Source organism: Temnothorax nylanderi, unplaced genomic scaffold, assembly GCF_030848795.1.
Source record: "Temnothorax nylanderi isolate EJ_2023f unplaced genomic scaffold, tnyl_v1.0 TNYL_tig0047_pilon, whole genome shotgun sequence".
Taxonomy (NCBI): domain Eukaryota; kingdom Metazoa; phylum Arthropoda; class Insecta; order Hymenoptera; family Formicidae; genus Temnothorax; species Temnothorax nylanderi.
In genome coordinates this window covers 972475-990181 of record NW_027249109.1, presented here as the reverse complement: position 1 = coordinate 990181, position 17707 = coordinate 972475, and the positions used below count along the sequence as shown (strand labels likewise).

Here is a 17707-nt window from a genome sequence, read left to right as displayed (position 1 = left end):
ACTTGGACCGAGAGGATCCACGTGGTCGGTTAATCGCGAAAATGTTCGCTTGAAGGACGGGCGTCTCTCCGCTTCACAGGAATGCCGATTCGCCACTGATTCGTTTAATCTGTCAGATTTATTTGTAAAACCGCGCGATTAAACATCCTATACAATTCTGACGTAAAGCCTTACGTCACTTAGAAAAAAAAAAACGAGATTTGAGAGAAGTCTCTTATTTTGTTCGCTCCTGCGAGTGGATGTTAGTTATCAGAGGCATTTACTGGTGCTATAGGATTAGCGTCGGGATCAAGTGGGATTTAAGTGGAACCGATGTTCCGTTTCTCTGTTCTCACAGATCCGCATTTTCGCAGGCGTATTTCCATGAGTTTAAGCTTCCGCTCTGCGTAAGTTCCGCCCATATTAAGCAAGAACGCCTATCGTAAAAGCAGGATTATCCTTTTCAATACCTTTTTTTTTTAGAAAATATTGTATAATACCTATATGATTATATAATATATTTAAAAGAAATATTCTACAGAGTTGAGAGAAAGAAAAGAAAGGGCGGAAGCGCCTTTGTAATTTTACCCTCATTCTTTTACAAAAGTAGGAAATACATACACGAAACTGTATTTATAAAAAATAATTTATAATACTAATAATTATAACGAAGATCGTTTTTAACAGAATTAGAATTTGTCATATATTTATTAAACTTTCTTAAGTCGTTAATTTTAAAATTTAATGAAAGTAAGAGCGTACTGTATAACGTTTATTTATATACGACGCAATTATGAGTAAATTGAAATCAATAAAAATAATCAAACAGCCACGTGTCGTTGCATTAACCCTACAGTATAGCGCGCGGTGTATCGGGCACAACGTTTCTGTTTATTCTTTCTCCGTATTTTGCAGATAAAGGTCGTGCATATAGAGTGTCTCATTACGAGATGAAATTTTAATGATAGATTCTACCATAATTTCGGAGTAGGATTTTTAGTGAAAATTCAATGAGAGGCCATCGTTAGCTGCAGCTTCTTCATTCTCGATATCATACATTACATATCTTCGACGACTAAATCAAATTTTTGAGATCCATGTGATATTTTATATTAAGAGAATAACACGATTTTATCACGTTGCTGACGCTCCAAACATACACGAGAGCTCTTTGATTTCCAATATTTAATAATTCTGTGAGTACATCTAATGATAGCTATTAAATAATTAACATCTGCGAAAGGCAGTTAAAATTAACTCTTTTCCGGCTTTGAGCTGTTAAAATATATTTGCAAATGCCGTTTATCGGCAATTCTTTATAAGGCAATATTGATTTGAATTTATGAAAATAAAACGTGGCAAACATGTCGATAACGTGTTTTCTTGCTGTTCCTTTTTAGTCGCGCCTCAGTAAATAATACTACATAATAAATATTGGTTTATTGTAAATATTAGTGGATTTTCTTTACAATTTTATCATTTTAAGCCACCGTCTATCAAGGTTGACAAAATTTTAGTGGACGTTACAAAATTGACTAACGATAAGTGTAGGTAACATCACTGGATAGGTGCATAACGGATTAACGTTGTTAAAATATATAAGACCGTAAATTTGAACATATTTTTAGATATATTATGATGTTACACGCAATATCGTTTCATCTCCGAGTTGGCGTGTTGATTTCTGTCATTTCGATAAATCTGAGCAAACACCGGGAAGGGAAACACATAAACATCGAAGAAATATGTCATTATGACAAGGGGAATCGATCGCTTCGGCCATCTGCGAATTTTCCACAAAGTTCAGCCACAGCTATATTCGGTCCAGACGAAGAAGTGATGTTTGTGAAAGCTCGTGAACGCGATGGCCACGATAGCCGATACGGCTGGAAGTTTCTTTTGTTCTAAAAGTTACATTTGCGCATTCCTATATCAATATACGAATACCTTGGCAACATACTACGACGTTTCATTAAAACGATAGGCATTGTGTCGGTTCGTTATTGAACATAAAATCTCCGTGCTTTGATAAATAAAGGATACTTTAAGGATATTGCACTGCGCGTTTTAAAGCTATATAAATTCTTTAAACACGTTTGCTTGTATCTCAGCAGAAATTTGATGAAAAGATATTATTCTATGATATCTCTTACCTTGAGCCGTAATGTGGATATGAAACAATGTATGAGACAGATAGAGAGAGAGGAAGAGAGAAAATGAGAAATTAAATTGTTGTTAAGCTAAAATTTGTTAATTTTCATTAAAAGCGTTTCCAAATTCATCGAAAAACCCTTACCGTAATTTAGTTTGACCGCAGCTATAATAGTGATGGTTTGAAAATTAACTAGACATTATTAATATAATTCCCCGATGAAATTTCAATTTCACGTTCACTTTATAACGAATTCAGGTACGGTCTGCTTCGTATAAACCAGAAATTCAGAACGATGGTGTGACAGCAAAATTCGATATGTACTCGCGTAAAACGTCGATAGACAGCGACTTAATTGAAAAATGTATTTTCATTAACGTTCGCGAATATTCATTATTCTCGTCGGTTCCGGTGAATTCGGCGCGTCGCAATTTGCGCTGTGGCTTCTTTTTTGTTTCAAGTTTCATCCGAAGAATGCTACGACCAAGCTTTGTTCCGAAGAAGAAAATACCGGTGGTGTAACGCCCCTCTTTTTCTCAAATGACTGAGTGGTGCAGGAAATTAGGAAGCGTAAAAAATTGCACGGTGGAATCTCAGACGAGAAATCTCGTGTACATAAACGAAATTTTGCCAGTGAAATTCTGACTTACGAGATATTGAATGCACGAAGCTGCGTATATACATATAAAATTATCTCTTTCTCTTAGCACGGAGATTATACTAAATATTTTGAGGGCAATTTACTCTACACAGAAAATGTAATATAAAGATACTTACTATTTCATTTACAACAGAATCTACTAATAGATTTATTACTTCTCCAAAAGTTCTACGTTCTACCTATATTTCATTATAAAGTACACTTCGGTACTTCGATATTTCAATTTCCACGAACTTGAAAATCCTGTACCATATAACACGTCAATCACAATAATTGTATAAAAGATGTGCAGAAAAGATGATTATTTAAACTTATAGAACAGAAAATGTTTCGGGAAAAATATCACGACATGCAGTTATACGTACAAATGCATAGTGTCAAACTATTTATCCACTCTGTACAATCTATACGTTGTACTCTACGACTTTATGGTTCGTTCGATCTATATTCCGTGGCGTTGCGTACGTAGAAAAGTATGAAGTGGCACAAAACACGTTCAGCTGTATAAGAAGCAAAGTCACGTCGCGAGGCTCTGAATTTTATATCGGCGCGATCACGATCGGGCGCAGCTGCTTGGAGAACTAGGTTGATGCTTGACAAGTGGGACGTAGCTCTTTAATAAGGACGTCATGCGGGGAGGAAGAAAAAACTTATATTAACTTCCTCGTTGTGCGGCTGGCGTCTATTTTCTACCGGTCGCTAGAATCGATTATGCATTCAATATCGCAACGTGTCATACCATAGCATAATATGAAAGTAAATTTGTCGGGAAACTTGCTGTTAAGAAGAGAGGAAATTATTACAAATTTGCGACATACATACACTGTATCATATAAGCTTAATGCATGTTTAAATATGCGTGCATTATTGCGTACGTAAACTTTTTTTTACGTACATGCGAGCTTTTATGTTGAAAATGCCATTTATCATGTTTCTTGACAAAAGTAATATTAATTATGAATATGTGAAAATTTTAATTAAATAACAATTCTACGAACAACGAATTAAACCGTTCTAGTTTTACTAATTTCTGACCAATGTATATTTGCGTTCTTTTCAGCATATTTTATAGTAATTAAAACTCTAAACTTTTAAAACGATCTTAATGGAAATTCCGAGAAATTTAATTATTACGAGAGAACTAAAATAAATATGTTTACTTTTTTTTCTTTTAGTATCAACGTAGATAACTAAGTTTTGTATTTTGTCTGGAAAGGACAATAAAACAACGCATCTATAAGTTTCGTGAGAAAATTGGATTGATGCTCTCATCACTTTAGCTTCAAATTTTTACGTGGGAAGGGACGGAGGTAGAATAGAAGTGAAATATTCCCTTTGTGTGGAACATCAGACGTGCTGTAAACAATACTAGAAAACGACCCTTGTTATTCAGACCGAGAGTAGACTTGAAAATTTCGTTTGTGCGCGATATTTTTCCTGGAGGACTTAAAAAAGTGTCACGAGATACCTACGCCTTCGCGAAAAGTTGGTTTTTAAGCGAGAATAGCGTATGTGTAACGTATCCTAACTTTATAGAAGGTCTTTTCATAAAAGGATGGTAAGATGACACTTTCAGATTTTAAGACGACCTTTTCTTAGCAAAATGAAATCAAGACACAACGATGTCATCTTAATATTGGAAATTAGATCTGATACGTCATGATAAAATATATGATACACATCTATTAAAATCATAATCTAAAATCTCATTTACCTAAATAATTTATCTTTGTATTAACTGAATTTTTATAACAGGCACAAATGCGAAAGTACATAATGATGAAAATTCGAATGCTATCGAGAGAGAGAGAGCGTCTATTTTGCACTAATAAAACATCGCCCTGATATTCGATAGGTGATATCGTCTTACCGTTATTAAGTAGATCTTCTCTCTCTGACCCTATACAATATCTAAATATAGCGCGTTCAACGTTTCTGGAACGAAGAAGGCGCGCGATATACCCTCTTCGTAACGTAACGCATACCTGTCCCTCTCTCTCTCTCTTCTCCCCTCGCGCTTATATTGATTTTCAAAAGACTCGTTATCCTTCCATCGTAAAGAATTCGCGGATTAACGACGAAACTGGAGCAGGCGAGTAATTGAATAGGGGAATCGACACGGGGACGCTTTACGTGTGTGTGCACAGGAAAGGGAACCTGTTGCTCGCCTGTCTTCCAGCTGCCTGGCACGCAGGGCGAGCGACTTTTTACTATTCTCGCGGTTAGAGAAAGAAAGAGAGAGAGAGAGAAAGAGAGAGAAAGAAAGAGAAGAAGTAGCGCGCTCGTTAAATTTCCCTGGTGTCGCATCGCGGTCGCTGTAATGACCGCAACGACGTCTTAATTACCGAAGGCGTGCAAGTCCAAAAGTCATAATAACCGTCGCGTTGAAAACTTATGTAAGGATGGCTTTCGGCTTTCCCGTCATCTTAGATCTCGTCGTTCCAAGGTATTACGACGGCCTTCTTCTTCCACTCCCCTATCTTCTATTCTCTTTGATGGAGAATTTTGGGCGGAAGTCTGTCGAAAATGCGGAGTTTGTCGCGCTCGGTATTACCATCGTGTCGCGCGAGTAGAAGCGAATGCTCTTAGGAGAAGGTGGAAGCGGAGCCGTTCGCTTTGAAGTAAAAGCACGAAGCGAATGGATGTTCTTTATCTCGCATGAGGAATCTCTTGTTCTCGCCACGAAAAGGCCGTTTAACATCTTAAAGCGTTCGCCGGTGAACGTGTGATCGCAGGCATCAATAACAAAGAGATACGAGCATGCATGAAATTATGATTATATCGTTCTTCGCGTACATCTTCGCGGCATTTTCTTCGTTCTTTCTCAAATTCGCAGAGACAAACGCTTTGTTTAAAAGTATATACGAGTGCCGTTCAGACGTGTCTTTCAAGACATTTGCTCCATTTTTGTTCGTCTCCTCTATCCTGTTAGGGAAAATTTCCGACGGAACGGAAACTTTGGCCAACGTCGACGAATAGTTCTCTTTTTATGGCAGGGATGTGCTTCAAGTAGCTACACTGTACACGGTATAAGTTTACGTCCGTAATCGAGGAGAGGAACAAAAATATTTGTCCTCAAACGAAAGCGCGAGATGATGTCCCCTTCTTCCCCCCTTCATGTGAAAACAGAAGAACGTTCGGCCGTTAGCAGGGGTATATTGCGCAAGACTTGTTGCGAGGCTCTTCAAGACGGTGAGACGAGAGATATTGTGTATCGAGACTCGAGCGAGGGGAAAAATTTCGAATCCTTTCAGCTTCCGGTCTGATCAATAGCAAGCCAAGCGTGCAGAAGTTTGCTGGATTCTCTCACCCCCGCGTATGCAAATGTTTACCACGTGCGTCCTGAATTTTGTTACGGAATTCCGAGAGGGAGGCTGGTGAGGATCGATCGGTATCGGACGGTATTACATCGAAGGCTTGTCAATAATCGTTCTTGCGCGGCGCAAACCGCGCCAATCGCTGGGCTTTTCAGACGGCGCTCGGAAGGGATTGTCTTTGCGGCGCGTTTCTCCGGACTAAGCGCCTAAACCGCGCAAAACCGCGGTGACTGCCAGGCCGAAAGCGATCAACGAGCCGCCGCGCCGTAAAGCTACGCGCGCGTCGTCATCGCGCGGAAACGCGACCGCGGGCACCGTACCCGGTGTGGCTTTGCCGCGCGCAAATCGCTCGCGGGAGAACGAATGGCACAAAGGCGGTCCCGCGTATGAACCCTAATCTAGAAGCTGGATAAGCTCCACCAGCAAAGCGAGTTTCGAGTAGACGCAAACGTGCAAACGCGGCGCCCGCTCACATACGCGGGATTACGGTCGGCCGCCTGTCGACACTCCCACCTGTCGCTACGTATACCCAGCAGGGCACGCGAGAAATTACTCTTCGATAATCAGGCAACCAAGTCCGTCGCGCTGCGTTTATGGCACATGTTCGTCGAACCATTCGTGCCTGTCGCGGTGAACCGCGGGAGATGCGATTTTTCTCCCATTTCTATCTGCGTAGAGGAAGCTATTGGCTTTGGCAGTACGTACGAACGGTTCACCAGTACCAGACCCGGGCTCCGCTCTCTCCTAGTGGTGGTGGCTAGGATCGATCCAACCTCCTATCTTCCAACCAGCCACCATCCCTCGCCCCGTCGCCCACCGCGGTCGCGTCTCTCTCTGTCCTTTCTCTCTCTCTCGTCTCTCTATCTCTCTGTCTCTCTTTTGCTCTTTCTCTCCGTTACCCCGACCCGATGTGAACAGCCCGACGTATAGCACGTACCATCTCGAGTCCGGTCGCTCGTTTGCCCGGCCCCTAGATTCCGTAGATTTTTTTTCGATCGATGGCACCTCGTGGGATGAGCTCTTTTCGCGAGTTATGCGTAACACACCGGTCATAACCGCGTGCGAATATTCGTTTTCGATATTTATTGGGCAGCACGTTGATACGGTGCACGAGAGAGGGTTGGAATATATTCAGCCACGAAGTATGAATAAATCGATTGTATTGTATTGCGCTGTATTAAGCGCTTCGAAGCGATTTAATACGTGAAGATTTATTTTCGTATCGCTTTACACTTAATTTTCGTACACTACGTTTCATGAGAGTTCGCGACCAATAGATTATCGCAAGCTTTCGATGAGTTCAATATTGACTTGTCAATCAAGTCGTGATATCTGAGAAAGAATTTAAAGTTTTTTTTTTTAAGAAGCTCTCGGAACTTGCAGCGCGGTACGGCTTCGCCACTTTTTGTTGGAAACTAACCACGGCCAGGCGGTTGCGCGAAACTTTCGGTTATCTCTACTCATTACTCGCTTTGCGTGGTATGCTACGCCTCTAGGTAGTTCCCATTAAGGTATTCGATACCTGCCGTTCGACCCGAACGTGCCAGCGATATATCCAACATGCGGGGAATCGCGTGAATGTACGAGATTCTTAGTTGATTCGCTTTAATACCTCGCTGTCTAGACAGTGGTTCGCTTGTTAATTGAATATATTCCAGACAATCCTCTCGAGAAATGTTATCGCTGTTAGATTGTTAGATTATTTCAGGGAAAGTTAACGGACCTATCAACTGATTTGTTATTTACGTCACAAACAGACAATAGTGCGGTAGTTTCATTATTATTCCTGTCGGCTACCGGTAACGCTAACTTACGTTTTCTAATCCCAAGCCATCTCGTCTAACTTTGACGGATCTAACTCGAATGAAGCTATCTTGATCAACCTTGATTTCATTAATAGATTAAGACGAGATACAAAATCATTGCACATCTGAAAGCTAAGAGATGAGATAACTTCAAGGCTGAATACCGCCTCATAAACTTTATCTGCTTCGACTGATTGAATAATTGAATCTGTTCTACAACAAAGTCTGATGTTTGTAATTTACGAGGATTACTTAAGGAGAAGTCACGATTACAGTACGTAAGAGACAGCGATCGAGTAAAATGCGAGTAAGAGACAAAAACTTTTTTATTTTTATTTCAAGGCGATAACGTGTCACATTCCATAACATATGTCGTGTAATTTCTCATATCTTGGAAATTATATTCAGCAAACGATTATTATATCTCTTGCGTTCTGTGTCGTGAGTTGTTATGATAATTACATCGTTGATAACGTAGCATTTTTCTTCGCCAGAGCAGTATTAGCATTCCTGTTCCGTTATGCGTTCTTAAAATGTTTCTAAGCACGGAACGGGCGTTATTCACTTTTAGCATTTGATATCTCGATAACGAGTTATTTCTGTCTATGGGTGCACGATAAAAAGGAATAATTATTTTAACGTCCCCGGGGGGAAAGCATGAAGTTCGTGTTCGTTCTGTAAAAATAGATAATATTTGTAACTTTACGAATTGCCGTAGTCTCAAGAGCGCTCTTGCACAATTTGAATGTCATTTCGTAACACGTGCCTCAACGGTACTCTTCTTAATACTGATGTTCGGCTGAATTTTGAAAATCTAAATAATAACGTACCGTACGCCTGTCAGTAGTTTCTGTCAGAGCTTCATTTGAATCCGACCAACTAGCTATCTATATTAAAATCTTAGTTCTGGAATCGCATCGCGCACAAACTTCGTAGAATTCTTACCCTTAATTTCGAACAGCCGGAAACGATCGGAGGAAGACGGCTCTGCATAACTTAGAGGAATTTACATTGTGTTCGTACATTCCGGGAGACGAAAGAAGTAAGTTTAATACGAAAGAGAGAACTAGAGAGAGAGAGAGTGAGTGAGTGAGAGAGAGAGAGAGGGAGAGGGAAAGAGCCTTGCGCGATGCCTGAATTCATAATTTGTCTCTTCAAACTTTCTGCCGATTCAAATTTATTGCTTATCCCGCGCGTCAGATTTTCATCTGCAGAAATAGACGTTACGAAAAAATAAAAAATTAGCAGAGAACATTAATTAAGAAATTTGAACTGGCGTAGCGTGTGCTCTGTTGATCTTATTCCGTACTTAGACCACACGTTTTCGACCTTTATTTGTCTATAGATTTTACGGAAGATTGGGAACAGATATTTGCGACGTTATAGACAGAGGTGTACACGATTTATTCGATGAATCCTACCAATTTTTCCGCAACTACGTTGCTGCTTAATGTCTCAACTTCGTTCCGCAAGAAGTTCCTTCTTTCCCATCGGATAAAACTCGCGCACCCTCGTGCTTTTCAGCCATTTCTCATTGGTGTGGTCGCGCGGTGGACCACAAAAGCTGCAGCGCCCAGCGGAAAAAGTTTGCCTTACTTGGTCATTATATCGAGCGAAGAAAGTTGCCGCCGCGTCTATACGTTCGTTAGCGTGCTAACCGCCGTGTATGCCTCGCTAAATTGCTTGTTGAAACTCATTAAAACAGTTTCACACACATGACGCGCGTACATAATCGTTAAAAGCGCGGCATTATTGAATATTGACGCAAACGAGGCGGCGGCGTCGGCGAAATATGATATTTCGCTAATTTAATCGTGACTTAATCACGTCGCCGTTAATTACTACACGCGGTAAGATGTGTCCCGCAAATTTGCGCTACCTCTTTTGACAAGTGCGAACAGTTCTTGCTTCTTAGTACTTCCGCAAATACGGCTCTTTTAATTAAGCGAAACCTTTTAATTACGCCCTTCTGAACAAGAGAGGAAAATAACCGTATTCTTAAATCCTTTTGTTCTCTGGAAATAACAGAGTTTTAAGAATTTCGTTCCCTTCACTTATTCTCAAAGCGCAAAAAGAATGATTTATGCATCCACGACCCACGAGAAGTATAACACACACACGTACATACGAATATCTTCGAAATTTTTTATCCAAGATATCGGATCGTTTTAGATCTCTTCATGTTTTATGCAAAGTTCTGGATATTAGCCTGCATGTGAAAGCGTGTATGTGGATGGGTTCTTTGTCGCGATCAAATGCTTAAAAATCCATCTTTATCATATTAAAAAATACTCCACATCCACATGTAACGCGTGAACTTTCTATACCTATATGACGTCGCCAGATGTGGCGATAAATATGATGTTGCTCTTTTATCGCTGTCGTGATGTGCAATATTTTCCGGCAATTGGTATCACCACATGTTCACCTTATTCTACCGAGCATTCGTAAATCATTTTTATATCTCGTATGCGTTAACCAATTTTGTCGAAATCCTACGTCGCGATTAGTAACAGACGTTTTAAATTAATCTTGATTTCCTTTTCTCTTTAAAATATTAAAATACATAAACGTAATATTATTTGTTGGACAAAAAACTACTCTCGAATATTTTTCTCATCTCTCGTGACACTAGATTCGTACATCACTTCGATACTTAATCTCGATGTAATCTCAGCACGCGACTGTAGTCTGAAAAGTTTTGTACTTAAACGATGCCAGTCAATTACATTTCAATTTGAACCATACGTTGTAATAATTTACAAAAGATAGTCAATTCTCATTGTTCTGTTTGTTTAATTTAATGAGGGACGCATATCTAATGATTTGGCGTCATAACTGTAACATTTAGTGAAGTAACTCTTTATCGGTCAATAATTATTGTAACATTAATGTTATCTACCACACAATCGATGAAAATGTACCGTGTTTGTCGATTCGTGCATTAAACAGCCGCGTAACTGATTGTACGACACGTATTATGTGAACTAATTGTACAGTCTCTATATTTGATTGTGTCGCAGGCCCTGTTACAAAATACAGTATACTATAACAATACAATACGTTACAATACATCGTGCAGATTTTATTAATCTCCAGCGCGGACCACACCATTGTGGTCGTGCAGATTAAAATTTAATAATTAAGCGTATGATATTTCAATTTCAGTTAGTTTAATAATCACTCGAATTTTTCCGACTTAAGTACCCATTATTGCAAATTGTGACCAGTTCTTAGTTTAGATTTTGTACGCATAAACAAGAACATAATTTGTCTATATATACGGTGTCTGACAATTCGCGAGCGTAATAATGAAAATTAAAAATTAAAGGAGAGAATTATTATTTCCTACAATTTCTCCATTTTATACGTTATATATTTCCGTAATTAGATATAAAATGGCAGAGGGAGAGAGAATAAAATTTTCTTTTCTAGAAGAGAATTAACTGAAGTACATAAAGTTAACTGAAGAAAATGGCTTTTTTATCTTTACCGTCAAGTCGCCGCTGCGAGACTTACTTCGTCGAAAATGCTTCATTTAAACCTACTTATAAACTGAAAAATTGACGATGTCTTGTCATTAGAAGAGCTAATATCAAATTTTGCATTAATCGGATTATACGGCAAACGTGCTCTCTGCGAATTTTATACAACAAAAATTTTATAGAGAACATATTTGACGTGTAATTCACGTTTACTCTCGAATTTGACATCTGCTCTTTGGGATCCAGGGGAGAGATTAAATATGTATATTTCTATGAAATTTACACCTGCATGTACAGTAAATAATAAAGCAATATCGGTCGATCGCCCGTACCGCGCTTTGTTTTCTTTCGAATTTTGCGATTTTGTACAAATGGATGACGTATCGTTAACGAGGATTAACGTCGAGAGCGATGCAAGAATCGCTCGAAATATGTGTTAAATTCACCTCGCCCAGGTACGCGGACTGGAATTTCCATGAAAGTACTAGCAACCTCTAGTGAGATTAGATTAGCTGATTGAGATTCGTCGGAACGTGAAAATTATGTGGGCCGCAGTGTCAAGATCGTTGGAGATACTCGTTGCCTTCTTCGAATACTACACCACCAGGTAAGACTCCTGTCTACGTGTACACAGCTATACGTATTTCTATGAAGACGAGCAAGTAGCATTCAGCTGCGAGGCTATATAAGTGCACATTTAGAGACAGGCGACATATAGACAGCGCAGTACAAATTTCTACAGAATGAGAAACCTATAGAAGAGCCTCCAGCGCGCGCTCGAATTAGGAACATTAGAAATAATTAAGCGACATTATAATTGCGATTGCGACATTATAATTAAATGCCTCATATATTGATTAAAATTTTACACGAAACATGACGTACAATATTGACGTGTTTGAGATTCTATACGAAACGGGAAACCATTTATTCCTTTCTTCTCAAATTTAATTACGTTAAATTTTACATACTTTTCTGATACATGATATTCGAAATGAAAAGATTATAGGATGGCTTTTGAGATTGTTTTGAAAGATTAAAAAGCTCAATTACTACCTATACAGATACATTAAGTATCATAATTAATGTGTATATTGACACGTGACGTAATAGTTATTTTTTTATATTTTATATTTTATACTTTTCGCGTTGGTATGGTATTAATATTTTTGATACCGCGATATTCGGTATACGCGGCACAGGACTAATATTTTTCGAGCGATATACGAAATATATTTGCCACTTTTTAAACGCAGTGCTATATTCTTTTCCTTAATAGACATGGCCAGTAAAATGTACAGAGCCGGACGGTTTGTCTTTCATAAACGTTGACCTTCTCTCGGAACGGTTTCTCGGACATAAACACGGCGAAATAGTGTCAGAAAAGATGCATAAAAGCCTTTTCAGCGTCTTTCATGCTTCCCGCGTCACCGTGACAGTTTTAGAGCTCTGGAAAAACGCAGCGGTATAGGGTTAAGGGCCACAGGAGTGCGGTGTATCAGCGTGAGAATGTTCTCCGCACTTCGATGGTCCTCAAGGACGTCCCGTCGAGCACGAACAATTTCGGAATATGCATCGGGATCTTTCTCTCGGTGGCCGTCCTCGATTTGAAAATATTCGAGACTAGCAGCCGAAGCGTTCTCGTGACACCCGGAGAAGCATCGTGAAATGGCAAGCCGTCGCTCCCGGCTCCCGATTCCAGTATTTTCAGTGCCTTTTTGCGACGACAGGAGCAATTTCTGCTCTTTTGCCAAGTGTCGTAACGTTCTCGACCTAATACAAAATAGGAGTGAGAAAACTGGCGAATCCGCGCCATTTGCACACTCAGCTGACACAATATTTTTTATTTATTGAAACGATCGGCGTAATAACGTCGTATATTTCGCGAAAGTATCGTTGGCGAGGAAAGATTGGTGTGATTTTTTAATAAAATAAGACACACCTGTGACTTACTTTATATACAACTTATTTTTCATCACATAAAATATCTTCATTTTTTTTATGACAAATAATAGTATCGCCGGGAAGAATTCGTTTGCTTTAAAAAGATGCAAATGTCGTAATTAGAAAATATGTTTCTTCAGGTGAGTGTCTTTTACAATTTTAAGTTAAGTATAGTTCAAGTTGGAGAGTTACAGAATAACTTCCTACATTATATAGCCTAATTAAATTCATGTCGTTATGAACAATTATAAGACGCAATTTACGGTGTTTCTATTTTACGTTCTAACATCACAATGGGAAATATCTGCAGACTGCTTTTGGAACAGCATGACGTTTCCGGTGGCAGCGTTGCAATAATGTAACTGAAATGTTAAGGTAACATCGTCGGTAGGTTCACGATTCAGCAACAGATTGAGTACACACGCGCATACTAGAATGATAACGCCGTTAAATTAATCACGTATTGTCGTCGAAACACGTTAGGGAATAACGAACGGGTGACGCGGTGAATCGAAATTGGCATCTCGAAATTACATCAAATAATAATGAATCGAAAGCGAAACGGTTGTTTATTTTATAATAATTTATTATAATTGATCCTTTTTTTTACATCGGTTAAAAACGTATTTTATATGAAATGGGAAACGAGATAACCAAATTTAATTTGCTTTCCTTATCAAATTTAATCATATTAAATTGTAGAAAAAATGTAATGTAGGAGATGATTATAATTAAAAAATGCACGCAAGTTTTAATATAAGAAAGATATGAGATATGCAGGGAGGTAATACTACCGATAACAATATTATCAATGATTTTATTTTTCATTTTTTTTTTATTACGATAGAGGGATCGAGTTTCTCTTAGATATGATTTTATTAAAGTTCTATTCTGCGACGTACTCTTTATCATCGTTGGTTTAATATTTCCAACTTAATAAATTTCTCTAAGATTACTTTACCCGACTTAAATGTCTGATATAGAACTCGATGTAGAGTCTGCAAACACAAAAATTTCTGTTTTAATTTATCTCTGTAATATTTAAGCCCAATTAGTTTCTGAAATAATTTTGGTATACGAAGCTCGCCGGAGATATTTTTTAGCAAGAGTTATAATATACGATAAATAAAAACAATTGCAAAGTGGAATTTTACTTTAATGAACATAAAATTGCAGCAATCAGCGTATATCCAATTAATTATTCATTTTTCATTAATTTATTTTTGTGTGTTTTACATTGTATATTCGTTGCTCGCTCTTCACATCGAGTTAAATCGAGTGTTGCGAAAGAGTGGCGGCATATGCGCGCCATTTTTGTTCTTATATTGTACTCCACTTGTAACTTTATCGATTAACCTGTAGAGTACGTGTACGTGTACGTGTAGAATACGTGTACTATATACACACGTTATTAATTTGTGGAACACCATGTTGGGGTATCTAACGAAACAATATGAGTCACTTTAATGTTTCATATGAACGTACATTATTATTTTCATCTTTTTGTACAGATTTCTATATTTTACTCAAATATATCATTTAGTTTCTTTAGAATCGTCACATTTCTGGTACATTCCAGACGAGACAAAACGTGCGCGAAAGGAACATCTTTTTTGTAGTAAAAAAAAATTAAGGAGATATTCTGAAATTTAAAATGGGGAATTAGTCTTTTTAAGATAAAGGTTTATTGTATTAACAATATATAGCGCTATAATTTCTCGCAACAAGTGCAATGTGCAACGAACGATGTGCGAATGAACGTGAAGGGATCGATTAGGAGAGTTTAGATAGGAGAAGTTTCTTTATGGTCGTAATATGATCGCGTAATAGAACGCTGAAACAATGATTGTAATCCAAACTACAAGAAAATGTAGCTTTTCGTGAGATAAAAACGTCCCGACGGATGATTTGATGATCCCAGTGTAACTTTTCTCTTTACGCATATATTTTTTTCCCCCTAAAATTGATCTGACAGCTATAGTTTTTTAAATATTATAGACTCAAATTGATGAAAAATTAAATAAATATCCGGCCAAACTTCAAGAAGTGAGAAGATATAAATTTTAAAGCGTAAAAGTGAAATATCGGCAGTTTTATTATATTTATTATTATATTGCTGTATGCAAATTTCTACAAATATACTTAGTTTATAGCATTATATATATATATATATCATTATAGATAATTAGGTATATAATAAACATATCATCTGGTGTTTTATCATAGTAAAAATATTTTTTAACGGAAATCTTCACTCTGTTTAGGAAACGTATTTATTTCCCATATATTGCATAAATTTTAATTTTAAATAAAAAATAACGGACTTAGGTTGTGATTTTAAATTGCAAAATATTTGATGCAAAGTCTATTATTTCGCGGATTTCATAAATCCTTCTATATATGAATTTAAAACTTGAAGATATCGGACCGACCGTGGCGTCGATTCGTTAGGATAAAAATGGCTGCTTAATCCCGAAAGTTTTTTAGGTAAAACAAATAGAACAATACCAAGCGCATATATCGATTTCCGTATATGCGTGCATCTCTATCTTTAACATGGTAACGTATATAATGCAACCCGAGCGAAACGTTGTTGTATGGCTGATTTAATATCAAAACTTCCCCGGTATCGTCCGTGAGATCGCATATTGTATCCCGTAGTATGTTGTTCATTTATCAGTACATGTATCTATTTTCGTTTCAGAGTTACTGAATTCCTAACAAATACACGCACGTGCGCACACATACGCATATGGTATAATTCCGCAATAATGCGAAGTCAAATGTGGTTATTGAATATCGATGGGCGTTCCGCGGTTATGTGGTCATAAAGGATATACCCTAAGAAACGAGTTAATGGTCTGCATAATCGATTCACGGACGTATAATATGAAAAAGAAACAAAATATATTTTTTTGCTCAGAAATTAGGAAGCTTTTGTACTTTAATGTTTTTCAGCCTATTTGTAATTATCAGTTACATCGCGCGGTGCATTATTATTATACACCGCGCGCGTGATATATTGCACAGATTTTTACTCGATTTTCAAGAGATTTAAATAAATCTGAAATTAATAATATTATATACTGGCTACAATAATATAATAATAGCGGCTGATAAAAGACTCATTAATATTCTCTATATGATACGTTGTTCTCTTTCTAAAAAAGTAATAATAATTTATATTAATAAGTAAATACGATATTAATACGAGATATCCCATTCTGATTGTCTCATTAGATTACCCATTACTTACAAATTTGACAGTTTCTGATTGACTTTTACACATCACGTGGAAAGTTATGTATTACACACTCGTAGAAGTTTGATCAAACTTTATACTCTCTAAGCTGAAAAGTTCAAAATGATGAACTGAGATGAAAATGGATTCTGAAATAAGTGATGTAATTATTATCGATGGTTGACATTATTATTTACAAATTACACACTGACAATTCTTACGAGGTAGCGACGCGAGGAATAATTTTACGTCGCGCAGTTATAAAAATACAGCCGTATCCAACGTTAATAAAATTATTACGATTTTTCGATTATTACTTTTCCTTTCTGCTGAATTTCCGTTTTTAACGAATAAGACGGCAATTAATTCCGAGCACCCGCAAACACATTCTGGATATTGAAACTTCTTTGTGCCCGAGTTAGCTGGCGTCGAAAGATATCGCGTCTTCGTTAACTGCAATTTGCTGCAGCGTTTGGTCGACGATATTTCTCAGTATCGCATAATCTGTAAGCTGTCGAGACTTGCAATACGGATTCCACACGTCAAGAACCGTCCTTGATCGTGTCAGTGCACGTATTTTTTCCCTCTTTGTGACTCTCTTCGCTCCTAATTTGAGATTGTAATAAGCGATGTCTTTTAAGCGACGTTTAATGTTGTGTGTTGTGTCTCTCCGAGTTGGTGCGATGCTCCTTTTTATCCCTGCCCGATGTCACGAACTCTATCGTCGTGCGGCGTGTGCCTATGTACGTGTGCCCAGTTAATTAATTAATCACTGATCTTTTTCTGTTTCATGCCTCGTTTCACTGTAACGATCGGAACCGCAGAGCGCAATTAGAGTAAGTATGAACGACTTGTGTGAGTTAAAAAGCGACACTTTTAACGAACGATTCATTGTTCTATGCTGCGCTTCATTTAACTCTTCTCTTCCTATCTTCTCTTCCGATTTCTCTTCTCTAACGGATTACACTGTCCACCGATCGGCGCTACTTTAACTGCGTAAGTAGTCCCACTTCGTCGGGGAAGCTCGTACGGCTTCCCCGTCTTGCCCGTCGATGAGCATCGATGACTACACGCGACGCGACGCCTGTTTGTTTTGTCTGTAGTCGGCGTTTGTATTCACGAC

The 17707-nt window shown here is 38.0% G+C and overlaps 1 protein-coding gene and 1 long non-coding RNA gene across 10 annotated transcripts in view; one reads left to right on the top strand and one right to left on the bottom strand.

Moving 5' to 3' along the window:
* Syt7 (Synaptotagmin 7) overlaps window positions 1-17707 on the top strand; it is a 167328-nt gene that overhangs the window by 127797 nt on the left and 21824 nt on the right. For 5 of the 9 annotated variants that reach the window (XM_071705768.1, XM_071705766.1, XM_071705767.1 and 2 more), the window contains one exon: window positions 17409-17420. The exons of 1 other annotated variant lie outside the window; for it this stretch is intronic. In XM_071705768.1, coding sequence (XP_071561869.1) covers window positions 17409-17420 — 12 coding nt within the window. Of the gene's footprint in view, window positions 1-11842; window positions 12007-17408; window positions 17421-17707 lie in introns of those variants that run through there. 3 more of the 9 variants (XM_071705769.1, XM_071705771.1, XM_071705772.1) reach the window with 3 other exon arrangements.
* The window catches only part of LOC139772247 (uncharacterized), a 102534-nt gene that overhangs the window by 73243 nt on the left and 11584 nt on the right, over window positions 1-17707 (bottom strand). The gene's annotated exons all lie outside the window — the stretch shown is intronic.